The sequence below is a fragment of the Pelecanus crispus genome, chromosome Z, assembly GCF_030463565.1.
Source record: "Pelecanus crispus isolate bPelCri1 chromosome Z, bPelCri1.pri, whole genome shotgun sequence".
NCBI classification, from domain to species: Eukaryota; Metazoa; Chordata; class Aves; order Pelecaniformes; family Pelecanidae; genus Pelecanus; species Pelecanus crispus.
Genome location: NC_134676.1, coordinates 55,416,593 through 55,430,885, shown reverse-complemented (window position 1 = coordinate 55,430,885; position 14,293 = coordinate 55,416,593). Strand labels below are relative to the sequence as shown.

Sequence of the window (14,293 nt, the reverse complement as noted above, 5' to 3'; positions counted from 1 at the left end):
ACATCACCACCCCCAAAAAGGAGCCATGAAGTGCAGCCCCTCCATGATGGACTTATGCATAATTCAAAACGTGAACTGCCTTCGGGAGCAGATCCCTGGGTCCAAGTCTGCCGAGAATGCCAAGCAGCAAGAGCTTGAAGGCTTCTCAAGCAATGAAAAGGGCAGATCACTAACGGTGCGAGAAAATGAAGCACAGGAAAGACTGAGGTTGAGATCACACATGGGAAGTCACAAACTGACAACTTTAAAAGCTCTGTTAGCAAGTGAACATCCCCAGAAGCTCTCAGTTTTACAGATATCTCTAGATTTGTGGTCCTTCTGCTACATAGTCTTCTTATGCTTTATGAATATTCACCATACAGGCTCCCCACAAGAATGGAACATAATGCTCTTCAAGTTAGCAGAATTTAAAGCAGAATTAGTGTTAGATTTCAGATGGTCATTCCAAGGTTTCTTCTATTTTTACATGCAAGCCCAGAGAGGTCGAGCTGCAACTGGAAAAGTAGAGAGCATTTTCAATCCTGAACTCACCACAAGGTAAACCAAATGCCAGTGTAGCTGAACTGCCCATTAGTTTTCAGTGAAAAACAGAGTCAGCGTGTAGGTAAAGAGACATTTCAAGTAATTATTATAAACATGAAGAAATCTGCATTCACCCAAAGTCAGCAGAGAGTGGGATTTGAATTTGCTAAAGCTTCTTTCTTGATGAGATTGGGATATGAATCAGTCACCTTGGGATGACATCCCAAACTTTCTCTTGTGTGACCTGTCATAACTCAAAAGTCATGGTCAAGTCATTTGTCTGATCTTTCTCTGTTGACTGACATTTTTAAGTCTTCCTCTGCAGGGGCAGTATTTATGTGACTTGAAAAACATTTGCAAGCTGTGGTTTTTAAAAACTTTGTTAGTGTTTCTGCTAAGTCATTCTTTTGGATTAATTATCAGGAATATTTTGTCATTATGCCATCTCCATTTGTAAAATAGAGTAACATATGAAAATTAATATATGAATGAAACATAAGTTAACATCAGACAGTAGTGCTGCTATACCCATTTGTTAAAATCAACGTGTATTAGCATCCTGAAAGTATCAGTAACAGCCCTGAGAAAACATTACAGATAATCTGCAAAAGCAAAAGCAGAGTATAACCACATATTACTCTGCAACTTTGAGAACCTGCTAGATATCTGTTAGGGGCAAGTCAATTTGGATACCGAATTCTTCCTTGAATACTGGCGTACTGACATGCCATGCTTGCTGGATCTCAGTCCTGTCTGGGAAGCATCAGAATATTTTTCTGTTTTCTTTGTCTTCAGCTCCCTCCCCTGCCAGCTTCTGCCCAGCTATGTGGCTTGAGGGAACTGATACACCCACTGATTCACAGTTAGTAAATCTGCTTCCTGGGCTGGTAGCAGTTATCTCAATACGCTTACAGAACATGTCTTTCTAATCCTTCCTCCAAATTTGGAGAAGGAAAAACTGCACACACTAAACAGTCAATTAGCAACAATTAGGAAAATTACAGGGTTGCTTGAAAAGCTACTTATCTGAGAGATCTCCATTAATCTTTCTAGCATGGTGAATTCAAATGCTTGGAGCTAGCAAGCAACAGAGAGGTTGCAAGCCACATTCTATGAACCTTCACATGTTCAAAACCAGTGTATTTGTTGGCTATACTGGCCAGATACCATTTTATAAAGCAAAAGGACAATTTTGAGAGGGAAGAACTGACTTTATAGAAAAGAGACTGTGTGCTAATGCATTTATTGTTTTTTTGATCCTGAAGCACAGCCTTTCATTGCGCACAAACAGAATACATACACAGCTGCACATCACGAAAAATTACATAGCTGGAGGAGTTTGCAACAACTGGTACTGATAACCTTCAAAAATCTATTAATGCTATCACTAAATCAAAGTCTCTAAAAAGTAGGGTGGGCTAACTGACCTCTATGAGGCAATGGCTAGAGTGCACTGAGGGCTTTTGAACAAACAGATGTGAGGTAATTCAATGAGAGAGAGACACTTTGCAGTGTTTGCTGCACAGGCAGAGCAGAGTGACTCCAGCACTCAGGGAGGCTGGGAAAGCAGGGTGCAAAGGACACTTCCTTGGATCTCGGCGTCAGTGAGGAGAAGCCCATACTCAGCATAGCTGGATGGCAAGAGGATCTGCCCTGCAAAGTTCCCTTAGAAATGCAGCATAGCCAAAGAATGGATGATTGTATTGATAGTGCAGCCCCTCAGCAGGGGGAAGAGCTGCTTCGGGATCTCTTGCAAGTCCCAGGCAGACTGGAAGTACCTGTGGCATTGGGCAACAGATTCTTCCTGCTTTCTTCCTGTCAAGAAAGGATCAGACCTCCCTTGCTCTCCTCTGCTTGGCAGATATAACCACTTCTGCCCAGTTTCCTGGAACTTTCCTGGCTACTTAATGATGTTCTTCTCTTGCAAGTATGAGCTCAAGCCTCTCCAAGCCCTTGTATCAACACAGCAGGAAGCCTTTTGTCATCCCTTTTATCCTGTGCTCTTTAATTCTTAAAACCCTAACAACACACTCACTAGTTTTTTCCCTGATCAGCTCAGACTACATACAGAAATGATCATTCTTCCATTCCCCTACAGTTGTGTGTCTCGCCCTGATACACTTCATTTCCCTTGCTAAGGCAGTATTACCTTCACACTGCTAACCTGCCTGCTGAGCATACGAACAACCCAAGAAAAGCTGTCTTGAAAACATAAAAATATCTTGAAAATCCCAGCTATTTTGAAATTTTTAGCCATTGTGACTTTCTTGATATGATCATGCTCCTTAATTCCCATGCCCTGTGGTGATAAAAGATGCTTGGGTGTCATGTGACCCCATCAGTCTGAGTACAGGCAGCAGACCCGCTGTAGGACAGAAATGCAAGAGAATCCATCACATAAGCAAAGTGTCCTTAAGCTGGGTAGACAGGAGCAATGCACAAACACCAAAATCCTTCCCTCCCACAAATCCATGCTCTGGGGCTGTTTCCACTTTTGGAAGGAAGAACCAAATGTTGGAGGACCTTAGACAATAACAGAAGGGCAGACTGATGCAGTGGTCCTTGGGCAAACAATGGGACAAGTGTCAGCAGGACACAGAGGGAGAGGTCTTTGAAAGTGTGAATAAAAGTCAAGTGAACAGGGGAGCCTGCACAGTTAAAACCATTGAGCCGACCTCTTGTTCACCCAAGAAGTCTTGCTGAGGGCACCCTTCACAGCAGGACATAACCAGGTGTAGAATGAGTGAGCTGAAACTCCTTCCAAAATGCACAGAGCATTGCCAAGGATGGGCAATATTTGTCTTCTCTTCCCTTGACTGGCTCTTAGGTTTATTGTTCCACCCTAGTAAGAAGCAGCATGCGACCTTGGGGGTCAAGAAGCAGGACAGTGAGGGCCCTTGCATGTCTGAGACATGGGTCTTCTGCTCTGACTGGACATTATTACTGATCTACTGCTTAAAATATTAAACAGACACTGGTGCTACTTCATGCTTCTTGGGTGCTTCTGAACAGTGACCAAGACACTGAACAGATTTTGTTGTCCTTCGTTGGGATTTTGGACTAGCCCATGTATAAGTATCATATCAGAATTATAGCTCCATTTATCTGAAAACTAAGAAAGCGTGAAGGGGGACGAAATAATTCAAGGAGCAAAAACAATTCCCTCCATGGGGAGAATTATAGAGCTCAGCCTGCCTGTCCTGTCAAAAAGGCTTATCCAAAGCTGAGCTGATTACAGTGTATATGCACCTTTGTGAGGGGAAAATACATGGCATAGAAGAGCTTTTTAACGTAGGAGAGAAAGGTGTAAATGAACAAATGGCCAGAATACAAACATATTTTTAAAGTCAAAATAGGTGGTTCTGTCTAAAAAAGGAGCTAGAATAAGGGAAAAGGCAGACACTGCCTCTCACTCTAAGTCTTCACACCACAACTGGGAGGGTTCTGGAAGAAACCTTAGTCAGGAAGATACTCTGTCCTGTAGGTCATGGACCACAGCATCCCAATGCTCTGCTAGGTCTTATAGGGCTATGGACCTGAGAACCTTTATGCCAGTGAAAATTCAGGCCATTTTGTTCAAGCTGAAACATTGAATTAATTATCCAGATTAATTTAGTATACTGAAAAGCATAACTTTCTCTTCTTGAGACCCAGTTCCAGCAGCTTTACACTGGCTTCCAGTTACACCTTAGAAGATTCAAGTCATCTTTTATGAGCTTGGAGTCTTTTCTTTTTTGAGGAAGGCTTTTGAATAAGCTTGATACTCTTTTCTTCCCTTTGATCTGTCTAATCACATGAATTAATTGACTGTTAAAAATTGTAAAATTCAAATCTCTTTCAGGAATTCCGTAGAAATACTGAACTATGTCACGAATCACGCTTAAGATCACAGCTTCATATACTCCCCTCAGTGTCATGTGACTACCAACCCAGTATTGATTTCCTTTCATCTCAAAAACTGAAGCAATATTCATTGCCAAAATAAAAAGCTGTCTGAGTTATGAGAATGCACTGCCAGCAAGTTCCAGGATGAAGCATAGATATAAAAAAGAAAAAGTGGGGGAGGGGGTGAAAGCATATGTGAAAAAGCTGAATATAGTTTGTGAGAAGATACATATTAAAATAAGGTTTTCATAATAAAACAATACAGGAGCAAAGGTAATAGATGGATACCACAATAGCACTGATCTTGTCCAGAGCTGGATGGACCTTGCCTCTGGTTTAGCTTAGAGCAGCTCTGAGTGGTGGCCAGCCATGTCCCACTGGATTTATGCCTGCACATTTTTTCCCAGCTAAAAACTTTCCTTTTGTCTCAGTGACTAAGACTATACTGGTGATGGGGGGGGAGGGCAGGGATGAGAGACAGCATGATACAGGACAGGCTGTAAATAAGCAGACATTACATTGCCAAAAAATAATACATAGGTATTTCTCCCTTGCTGCTTTCAAGAGCTCTCTAATTGCCAAACAACAGTCATGCTCCGGCTCTTGAGTTTAATGTGTACCTCCTACTCGTACTTCATATAACATTTTAACATGAAAGATCAAGATGTGATTCACAGTGCTCACTCTCCAGGAAACTGGGCTCCCTGCAGTATAAATAGTAAAGGTAGCCAGTGTGCCTACTATAAAGCAATCCACAAAAAGACAGTGCCTGCTTCTCCCCATGGTCTGCCTGGGGAACAAGAAGGCAGAAGGCCTTAGCAGGAGATACTCTAAAACCGCCCACCCATCTCTGAAGTTACACAGTCCATCCTTGATTTCATGTGGCCTGAACATGACCTGAAGCACAAAGACTCCTGTCTTTGCTTAACTTAGTCCCTTGTAGCAAAAAAGACATCCTTGGGTTCAAACAGATCTGAATTTCTCAAAGAAAACAATTCTGTTCCCTCAGTCAGAGAAAGCCTAACACTGCTCCATCCTAGGTGAACCAGGTTCTTTCCTTTCAGAAGTCCTTCATCACCTGCTGTAGCATCTTCTAGGGCTGTCTGCCCTTTCTTGACAGAGCCAGAGCAGTCTCTGCCCAGGTATTGTCTGCAGTAGATTGGCATCACATGTGCTCTCCCTGAACCAGCTGCCTCATTGCATTGCTATTGATTCCGAGTTGGATTTCTGCAGCAAATCTATTGCATTTCCATTAGCAAGACTGCAAATGATGAAAACGCTCATTTATATCATTCCAGCTCTGCATCACAATTAACCTGCTACTTAGCCTCTAGCAAGCCAAATTCTGCCTTGTCATCTGATGCTGAGAAAGTTCCCCAAGGTTTCTCTGCACCCAAAAGTTAGGTACTGCAAATCTGAGGTGGGCTGCTGTATGCATTTATTTGCAGTGCACAAATAGGAAATAAAACATTGCACTTAGAAGTGCAATAGATACTGAAGGATGATAATTTCAGTCCCCTGCAGTGGAAATCCAAACCCTGGCTTTTGTTATGACATCAATTTTTAATCAGTTTTGCTTAGAAACCTACAATGCAGTACAGTCCCAGGTGTCATTTTTAATAAAGAAACAATGGCCGTATACTCCATATACCTATTGTGTTTTCTATACTCGCATATGCATATGTATACATGAGGAGGAAGACCATGCAGAATTTCCATGTAGCCTGAATACATAACTTATTCTCAATGAAGTTTACAAAGTAAAAGGAAGCTTTTAAAAAGAAAGACAAGTGCAGAATATTACTTTGCACTGAGAAATTCAGACTGTTATTAAGAGAAAATACTTCGGGAGATACTGCTTTTCTCCATCATGTTCTGTACATGATGCATGGTGCATGAAAGAAAAACCACTCCCATGAGGTAGTTTTGAAAGCCATGAATTTGAGGTGCTTGTCCAAGAGAAAGAAATGCAGGACCAATCAGTTCAGTCCTCCACATGCTAAACAGAACTGTTGCTGTGCAAGCAACGACTGTTAAAAAGGGGGATGGTAGAGACATGAAAGAAACAAACCAATAAATTTTTCTGAACAAACTTTGTGCTTGTTGAGGGCATTTTAAAGACAGTGTGACTAACCAGGCTGGGGAGAGGAAGTCTCAGTTATCACTTTAGAAGGCTTAATGGACCTGAACTCCCTAACAATTGCCGTGTCTTGTGCATCTCACCCCATCAGTCCCAATCCCACTTTACTCTGAGTGTTCCTGCCACAAGTATATACATCTGTAAGCCACCATGACCTCTGGGAAGGCAGAGAAAGAAGGGTTTCAGGGAAATACAGACTAGCTGGCTCAGTACAGTGGCACTTGCTTTATTGCTGCTTGTTAATGGAGGCCCAGCTGTGTCTCCAGGGCTTTCTGAGATCAGCATCTCTATTATGCTCTTGAGTTAGGCTCAGAACTTGTCTGGTATCTTAACTGTGATTAATTATAACTTCCCTGTGACAAGACATTGTTAATTCACAGGATGTGTCAAAGAAAAGTCATGGCTTTCAAAATGAGTCTTCACATTGTGTAGCAGACATTTAACTTAGAAACTGAATTGCAAGGTTAGTCTCCCTATACACTCATTGGAGAAAGAGATTCATGCTGGGAATCACCTGGGGGACATCTCTCCCTTTATGCTGGATAGGAAGCTGAAGGCCGCCTAGCTTCCTAATGTAGGCACTTAAGTCAGGTGTCTGAAGCTAATCAACATCAATACTGTATCAGAAATGGAGCAACATCAACTTTAAGGTGCTCTCCTCCTGCATCTTCAAGCTTTGGGGAAAAAGCAAACTCCCTTGTGGCACTGCCCTGCATAATAACAGTGAGCAGAGAAAAGGCTGGTATCTAGCCTGTGCTGCGTCATCTGCTCTCCCCTCCTGTGAGTACAGTCCCCTGTGACTCTCTGAGGCATCCCTGACCTTGACACTTCCAGAGGCTGCCAGGCCTACAATGTTGTGATAGGGATTTGAACTGAAAAGCATGGGTCAGAATTAGACTATTTCAAGAAAAAGAACAAACACCATGTGAAGCTGCTATGAATAGACCCTTGCTGTCCATAAATCAAAGTCTTGAGCTGGGCTGCAGCATCTATAACTGGAGGGAAAGGCTCCCTCCAGCCTGCCGCAGAGGTAAAATACAGACTTTCACTAATCGCTGTGTGTAGGAGAAAGGACGTTAAATGCAGAGCTGAGAAAGAACAAGCAGAGGTGAAAGAGGCAGAGAGAAATTGCACGGAATATTTACAGTATGATACCAAAACAAGGGACAGGCTAGTTTTCTTTCAATTTTTCCCAATCCCTGGCTCTAAAAAGACACAAGATATTCAGCCATTGTGCCTGGATAACTTTGGAGGGGAGCTGAGACCATTTCCTAGGTAAACATGCACTACTAGTCTTCAGAGGCATTCTTTTAACACTTTTTCTGCAGAGGATGAGAAAGCAGCAGCCTTTGCTGATGCTGGCCCAGCACACCTGAAGTGGCAGCAGAAATCAGACACACGAGAAGGGAGCAGTCCCAGTCAGGTGTGGCTGACAGCAGTGCACAGCCCTTTCTCCTCTTTGCTGTGTTTTCCAGGCAAGAGCCAGCACTGGTGAGGTAGGGGGGAGCCCTGCCTGCCCCCGATGGGTGTGCACAGGTTGAGCGCTGCACCCACCCACCCACCTCTGTGTGTTACAGCCAGCACAACTCGGTGGGCACAGAGGTAGGGAGATGCAGACGTGCCTGTTGGTCACCTTCTGGCCACCAGTGTGGTGTGAGGCATGCAGCTGGCCTGACTGCGCACAGCACCTGAGGTGACCAGGGAAGCCAAAAGCAGAAAGGATGCAGGGGCAGCATGGCTGTGCTGCTGGGGAGGTGCATCCTCTGGACCCTGCTCTCTGCCGGGCCTTTTGCTGTGCTCGCAGGGAAACCCACTCCAGCAAAGTCCTCGTTCTGTGTCTGTCTCCTGCACTGCCCCTTGTGTGTCCTGTGGCACCTCACCAAGTCAGGGGAGTTGTGATCCCAAAGCCAAGGGCATGGGCATCTCCACTTCAGGGCAGAGACAAAACACAGGAGCGCTGCATCCTTTCGTAGAGCTGTCACCCCAGAAATGCAACCTCACACAGACCTTGGCAGGTGGTTTTGGGGGAAATCTGCTTAAATGGAAAGAGAAAGCAGTGGAAATACCAGTAAAGAGGGGAGTGATTGGTTTGCAGATGTATACATGCTGTTATTACAGAACCACAGTTTTGACAGTACTACAGAGCCACATCTATTACCAGCCTGGGTACAGGGTGGAATTGTATTTAAAGGTGATGGTGTAGGAAGAAGTAAAATTGAGCTCCCAAACTGTGTTAACACTTTTACAGTCTGCATGTCTTCTCAGGGGGAGGGAGATTGTAGGTTAGTGCGTAATATTATATCCCTCTTGTAATATAATCTCTGGTGTAATTATGCTAAGATTGACACGCTCCCTAAATATGGGAATGCTTTAAAACATTCACCTTTCCTTTCTGTTTCAGCAAAGGAGAAATGATATTACAATAGAAAAAGTAAACCAAACAGAAAGGAAGAGATTATTTCTGTATTGATAAAGGGAAAAGTATAGTAATAGGAATGAGACCAGTTTTGAATCTAATGCACCAGACACAGTTACTAGGATTGGATCTCTTCTGCTTTCTCTCCCAGGCTCCAGGATAAAGAAGAATCAATTAGCTCTCCTGCAGACTATGACCTTGAAGGATACAGCTTTAAGGGGAATATGCTGAGTAAGGCAGAAAAGAGAGAAGAAGAAGAGAAAAGGATTTGGAAACTCATGGAAGGGCTTGGTTCAGAAACAATACATCAGCCACAGAATGCAAGATGTGTCAGTTCTTTTTTATTTCTGCACTGGGAAAAAAAAATTATCAGCACAAAAGGGGCTTCCTGGGAACAAGTTACCTCACTCTGCCTGAAATGGAAAAAAGGACACTGAGAGGCAAAAGAAGGGACAATCCAATTTGCAGATGCTACTTTCCAAGCCATCTCTCTGGGAATTTTATTGCTGTGAAAGGCATTCATAAAAAAAAAGTTATCACTGATGCAATCTGTCAACCTCTCCAACAAATCTTGCTCTACATAAAACACAATGATGTGTTTGAAATGCAGCTGTTTCAAAAACCCCAAGACAGTGCTTTTAGAGCTGTCCAAAAAGTTCTTTTCATGCCTCTTTGAATTCTTAGGCAGATCTTCTGCAGTGTACTTTTCCATCTATATTTTCTTATTTCTTTGCAGGGAATTGCAGCCTTTTGCCATAATCAGAATTACATGCCATGGTCAGAATAAATACTGTCTATACAACCTTCTCCCTCAGAGCAACCCAAACTTGACGTGCTGCCATTTCTCACTCTCCTTTCAGTCTGTATCTGTCTGGAAGTCTATGATGCCTTAAAACACATTTATCTCAAGAAAATTAAGGCAACAGTAAAAAAAAAAAAACCCCAAACAAAACAACTCAACCCAGTCACCTAATTTCTGGACAACCATTTATTTCCCAGATGTGAGCAGATATGAATGCAGATAATGGCTTTTTGTCAGTAACTGCTCCAAAGAATCTCTTTTTTACCCCCCCTTCATTTACTTCAGAGGTGAAGTTAGGATGTTATTGATAAAGGCTTGCCTCACATGTGGAAATTCAAGAGGATGAGGGTTGTCTTGGCATAACTAGCTTTTGGTTGCTTCTCACTCTTGCACAAAAGAGGCTGTTTTGACTGGACGGTGATCCCTGGTCACTTTATGAAGTAAAAAGTGCTGTCACATCTTTAATGTCACTTATGATATTTGCACTACAAAAAAAGATTTTCTGCATTAGCAATAAAAAAAGAAATCACTTACTATAGTTCTATATAACTGCAAAGGTGGTTAAGTATCCCAATAATTGAAGTAATATCTTACCTACCACAGACAAAGCCCCCTGTCATTTAACTGCATAGCAATATTTCCCTATTAGACTGTTTCCGTCAGACAAATTCCTTTAATCCAAAGGCTGGTTGTCACCCATTATCTAAGCAAAAGGCAGCAGGGCTTCTACAAGAATACTTGAAATTTTCTGTCAGTGATTCTGAAATTGCTGTTCAAGACTGACTCTCAGCTGAAAGGACCTCTACTGAAATCACTGTAGTTATGCTCATTCTTATGAACAAGGTGGTTGGCCCAAAATTTATATATAATCCAATTGCCGCATACCTATACTGAGTCCAGTCCTGCTCTGGCTAAACTCAGTAGTGAACTTCTGGTGACTTCAGAGCTCCAGGGTGAGGTCCAGTTATGTACCACCTACAAGGTGGTCATCCTGCAGCATTACAGGGAAGGCACAAGGGAGAATAAATGAGAAGGGGTCCTGCAAAGCAATTTGCAAGGAACACTGTTGCTCGTTCTGATCACTGCAGCTTTCCAAAGGAAACCTCAGCCCTGTGCTCTCAGCACAATGGTGTGCTGCCTTCTCTTTTACTAGAGTTGCACAATTTTACACAGCTCAGGAGTTGCTGGCTTGATCTGCTCTGGATTTGATGGGTTAAAATGATGAACGTCAAAGAAATTACACTTCAGCAATGCGGTATTTTGATGCTGTGTGATTGCTACTGAGAAAATAATCCATATACCCTGGATATTTTTTGCTTTAAGGATGAGCAAAGACTAATTTGGAAACTGACCCCACCTGCATCGGCAAGAATGCTTTCCTGAAATGCCCCACAAAAGTCAATGAGGCAATGTCTGAGAAACAGGTTCAAAAAGAATCAGCTCCTAGAGGAGAGGAAAGATGCAGAGAAATATGTGCTATGCTTTTAAGAGAAAGGGAAAGATCATAAGCTAACTGCTAAATTAATAATTCCCAGTCTCTAACTGCTTCAAATACGCTGTCACTCTTTCCCACTCTTCTCCCTGAGTGTTTCAGGAGGATGACAGGGATGTTTGCCAGCAACAGACTTCAGGAAGGAGGTAGGAGAAGTGCTCTGCAGGCAAGGCAAAGAAAATGAACACACATGGAAGATCCAGCACAGGACGCAAATCAAATTTATAAGAAAAATATGCTGATAGACCACGTGGAATAGCTACCAGATAAACCTTTGAAGTAAATCACATACTTCCCTATAAGTGGATGCAGAGAAAAGGGTGGTACTGGTGCTTTACAAAGATCCCAAATAAAGCCCTCTTCATTGCCATGCACACCTCAGAACTAGGTTCAAAGGCCCCTAGGTGCTCTCCTCAGAAGGTAACCCATGCTATACCTGCCTTAGCACATTTAAACGTTGCATGCCAATCACATGTCCTCCTGAAGGACTGCTGCAGAACATTTAAGTGCCTTTTTTTTTTTTTGGTGGAAGGAAAAACAAAAAAACACATAGTGTCTACTTACAAAGTTTTGGAGCAGTTTGGAGATTGGTTTCTGTTGCTTGCGCCTGAGACGCTGTGGTAGGCTCCAGGGCGGGTGGTGACAGCGAAGGTGCGGCAGAGGACAACAACCCAACATCTAGGATGCGGTTATACAGAGAAGGCTGGAGGAACGGTTTGGAGGGCACGAGCGAGCTGTCACTTTGCACTGTCACTTCAGCCTTGCTCTTGGGGCTAGGTACAGGGAAGGGTGAGGCATACACCTCCGAAGGCACCCAGGCAGACAGAGCTGTAGGATCCACAGCGCTCTTTGGGTCTTGTCCTATCCTCCCAGGGTCAAGGTGGGTAGGAGAGTCATACTCAAAAATCTTGTCCACAAAGACCCACTTGAGACCAGCAATGCAGAGGCAAAGGCTGAGCAGGCAAGCCAGGATAGGGGCGATGCAGATCTTTTCAGAGTTGAGGCAGCCCTTCAGTCGCTCTGCCTCCAGGCACACACAGCAGGTCGCGGCAAGGCCTGCTATCCCCTGGACCCTCCTGTCCTCTCTTTGGGTCCCCGGCATGTTCTCTTCAGCCGGGAGCCCGTCGAGGGACACATCAGGGCTCAGCTGAGCTGAGGGGCTGGGGAAAGTGTCAGCAGCTACTTCAGACATGTTTAAGCATCAGCTCTCAAACAGCTCACCTCCAAAAGGCCTTAACTCTATCACAGTCCATTACTGTGAGACACAGACAAAAAGAGATGGTAGTAATAGTCACAGTGCTCTGCAAAAATCACAGAGTGGGAGTCAACAAAAGGTCCAAGCTCAGCAACATCATCCAAACTGGGAGAGGAGTAACGCACAGGAAAAATGAGACCCCCCTTGCTCCCCCCGATCCCAAGCCCTCTGTCGCGCTCTCTGCCTCTCTGAAGCAAGAGTAGCCTCACAATTACTGAGCTCCTGTTTGCTGGCCACTTTTATAATTCCTTAAACGCCTCTCAAGCAATTCCAGCTCTTCTGCGGGAGGGAAGAAACATCCCCTCAAAAGCAAGCACAACAAAACAAAACAGGGGGAAGGAGGGTGATGAGAGAAAGAAAACCACGAACGCCGAACAAATTGACCAGATTAAGTGAACCAATAGCCCAGAGCGAAAGGCAAGACTCTCACCTTGAGCATCTGAGGCTGGTATCTGCTTAGACGAGGAAAACAACTGTCATGCAGTAGAAGGAGCAAAAGCAAAATCTGTAACAACAGCGGCAGCGGCAGAAGTGACAGTAGCAGCAGCATCCTGTCGTGTTACAGCGGCGGCTGAAAGAGGCTGAATCATTACAGAGCAGCAGGTGCTCGCTGTCTGAGCATCACTGCAAACAATATCATTACACAGAGGTTTGAAAGGAAGAGCGATGCCAAGACGGTGGTAACTCCCTTTCTCTCCCCTCCCTCTTTGTCTTTCTTGAGCGCTCATTCACTTTCCTCCTTCCCCCCCCACCCCCCCGCCCCGCTCCCCAGCCCCCTCGCAGCCTGTTTCCCTGATGTACAGACTCGCTCCTTCCTCCCCTACCCCACCCCCCGCCCTCTGCAGGGCTGGTCTGAGGGAAATCAGTACACCCAGCAACGCAGGACTGTCAGTGACTTCCTATTTTATCCAATTAGGAGGAATAAAGGCCATCAAATCAAAGGGAGGGAGCGGGCAGGAGTTGCGCGCCCACCCGCTCCCGCTGCCCAGCCGGAGCGCGGCCGGAGGCGGCGGCCATGGATGGACGGACACCGTTCTCCGGCGAGGACCCGGTCTCGGTGGGAGCTCTTTGGGCTGGACTGGGCTCGCACAGTCTGACATCCGATCTCTCCCAGGGGGAAGACCGCTTTCCAGCAGCAGTTTCTCCCTGCCTGACACCTAGAGACAGCTTTTCTTTCCAAGCCCCAGAATAAGTTTCGTTCACTAGGAATAGTGCTGGGATACATCTTAGGTCAAGCAGCAGGAAAAAAAAAAAAAACAAAACCCAAAACAAAACAGAAACATTCCTTCGTCTGACAAATTTGCATTTAAGTTACTACAAAGAGGTTTGCATATTTTTTATATATATATACCAGTTTCCAACCTCCTTTCCAAAACCCTCCAAAACCAAAAAAGCAAAGACTTCACACTAAAGCCAGCTCCTGAATATACTTTTCAAGAGCTGACATGCTGCTAACATATATCCTCACTCACCCTTAGACTCAAAAAAAAAAAAAAAAAGAGAGAGAGAGAGAAAAGAGAAAAAATCAAAGAATTTTATTATTAACAAGGCTTACACTTTGTTCTTAAATTTGCCTGTCATTCCTCACAGCTACCAATTCCTAGCACTAACTCTCATTTCTACCAGTGCAGTGTAATGCAGGGGTAAACCAACAGTCCAGTTAACATAATGAAAGTAAGATTAGAATCAGCTCTATTCCCAGTCTCTTTTGTCTCCCACAGAAAAGTACACCTGTGTAACAATACAGACATGTATAAGAGGAGAGGGGCTTTTAACATATT

The 14,293-nt window shown here is 44.0% G+C and overlaps 2 protein-coding genes across 4 annotated transcripts in view; both read right to left on the bottom strand.

The window, feature by feature from the left end:
- The window catches only part of NRG1 (neuregulin 1), a 104,218-nt gene extending 91,769 nt beyond the window's left edge, over positions 1–12,449 (bottom strand). For all 3 annotated transcript variants that reach the window (XM_075726360.1, XM_075726361.1, XM_075726362.1), the window contains exon 1: positions 11,822–12,449. In XM_075726360.1, coding sequence (XP_075582475.1) covers positions 11,822–12,449 — 628 coding nt within the window. The remainder of the gene's footprint in view (positions 1–11,821) is intronic.
- A 451-nt stretch (positions 12,450–12,900) lies between these two features.
- LOC142596643 (uncharacterized) lies at positions 12,901–13,062 on the bottom strand. Its single transcript, XM_075726363.1, has one exon. It carries the CDS (start codon positions 13,060–13,062, stop codon positions 12,901–12,903), a length of 162 nt encoding a protein of 53 aa, XP_075582478.1.
- Positions 13,063–14,293: the final 1,231 nt, after the last annotated feature.

Coding starts and splice junctions, on each gene's coding strand:
- LOC142596643 (XM_075726363.1), bottom strand. CDS start 13,062: ATGCTGCTGCTACTGTCACTTCTGCCGCTGCCGCTGTTGTTACAGATT.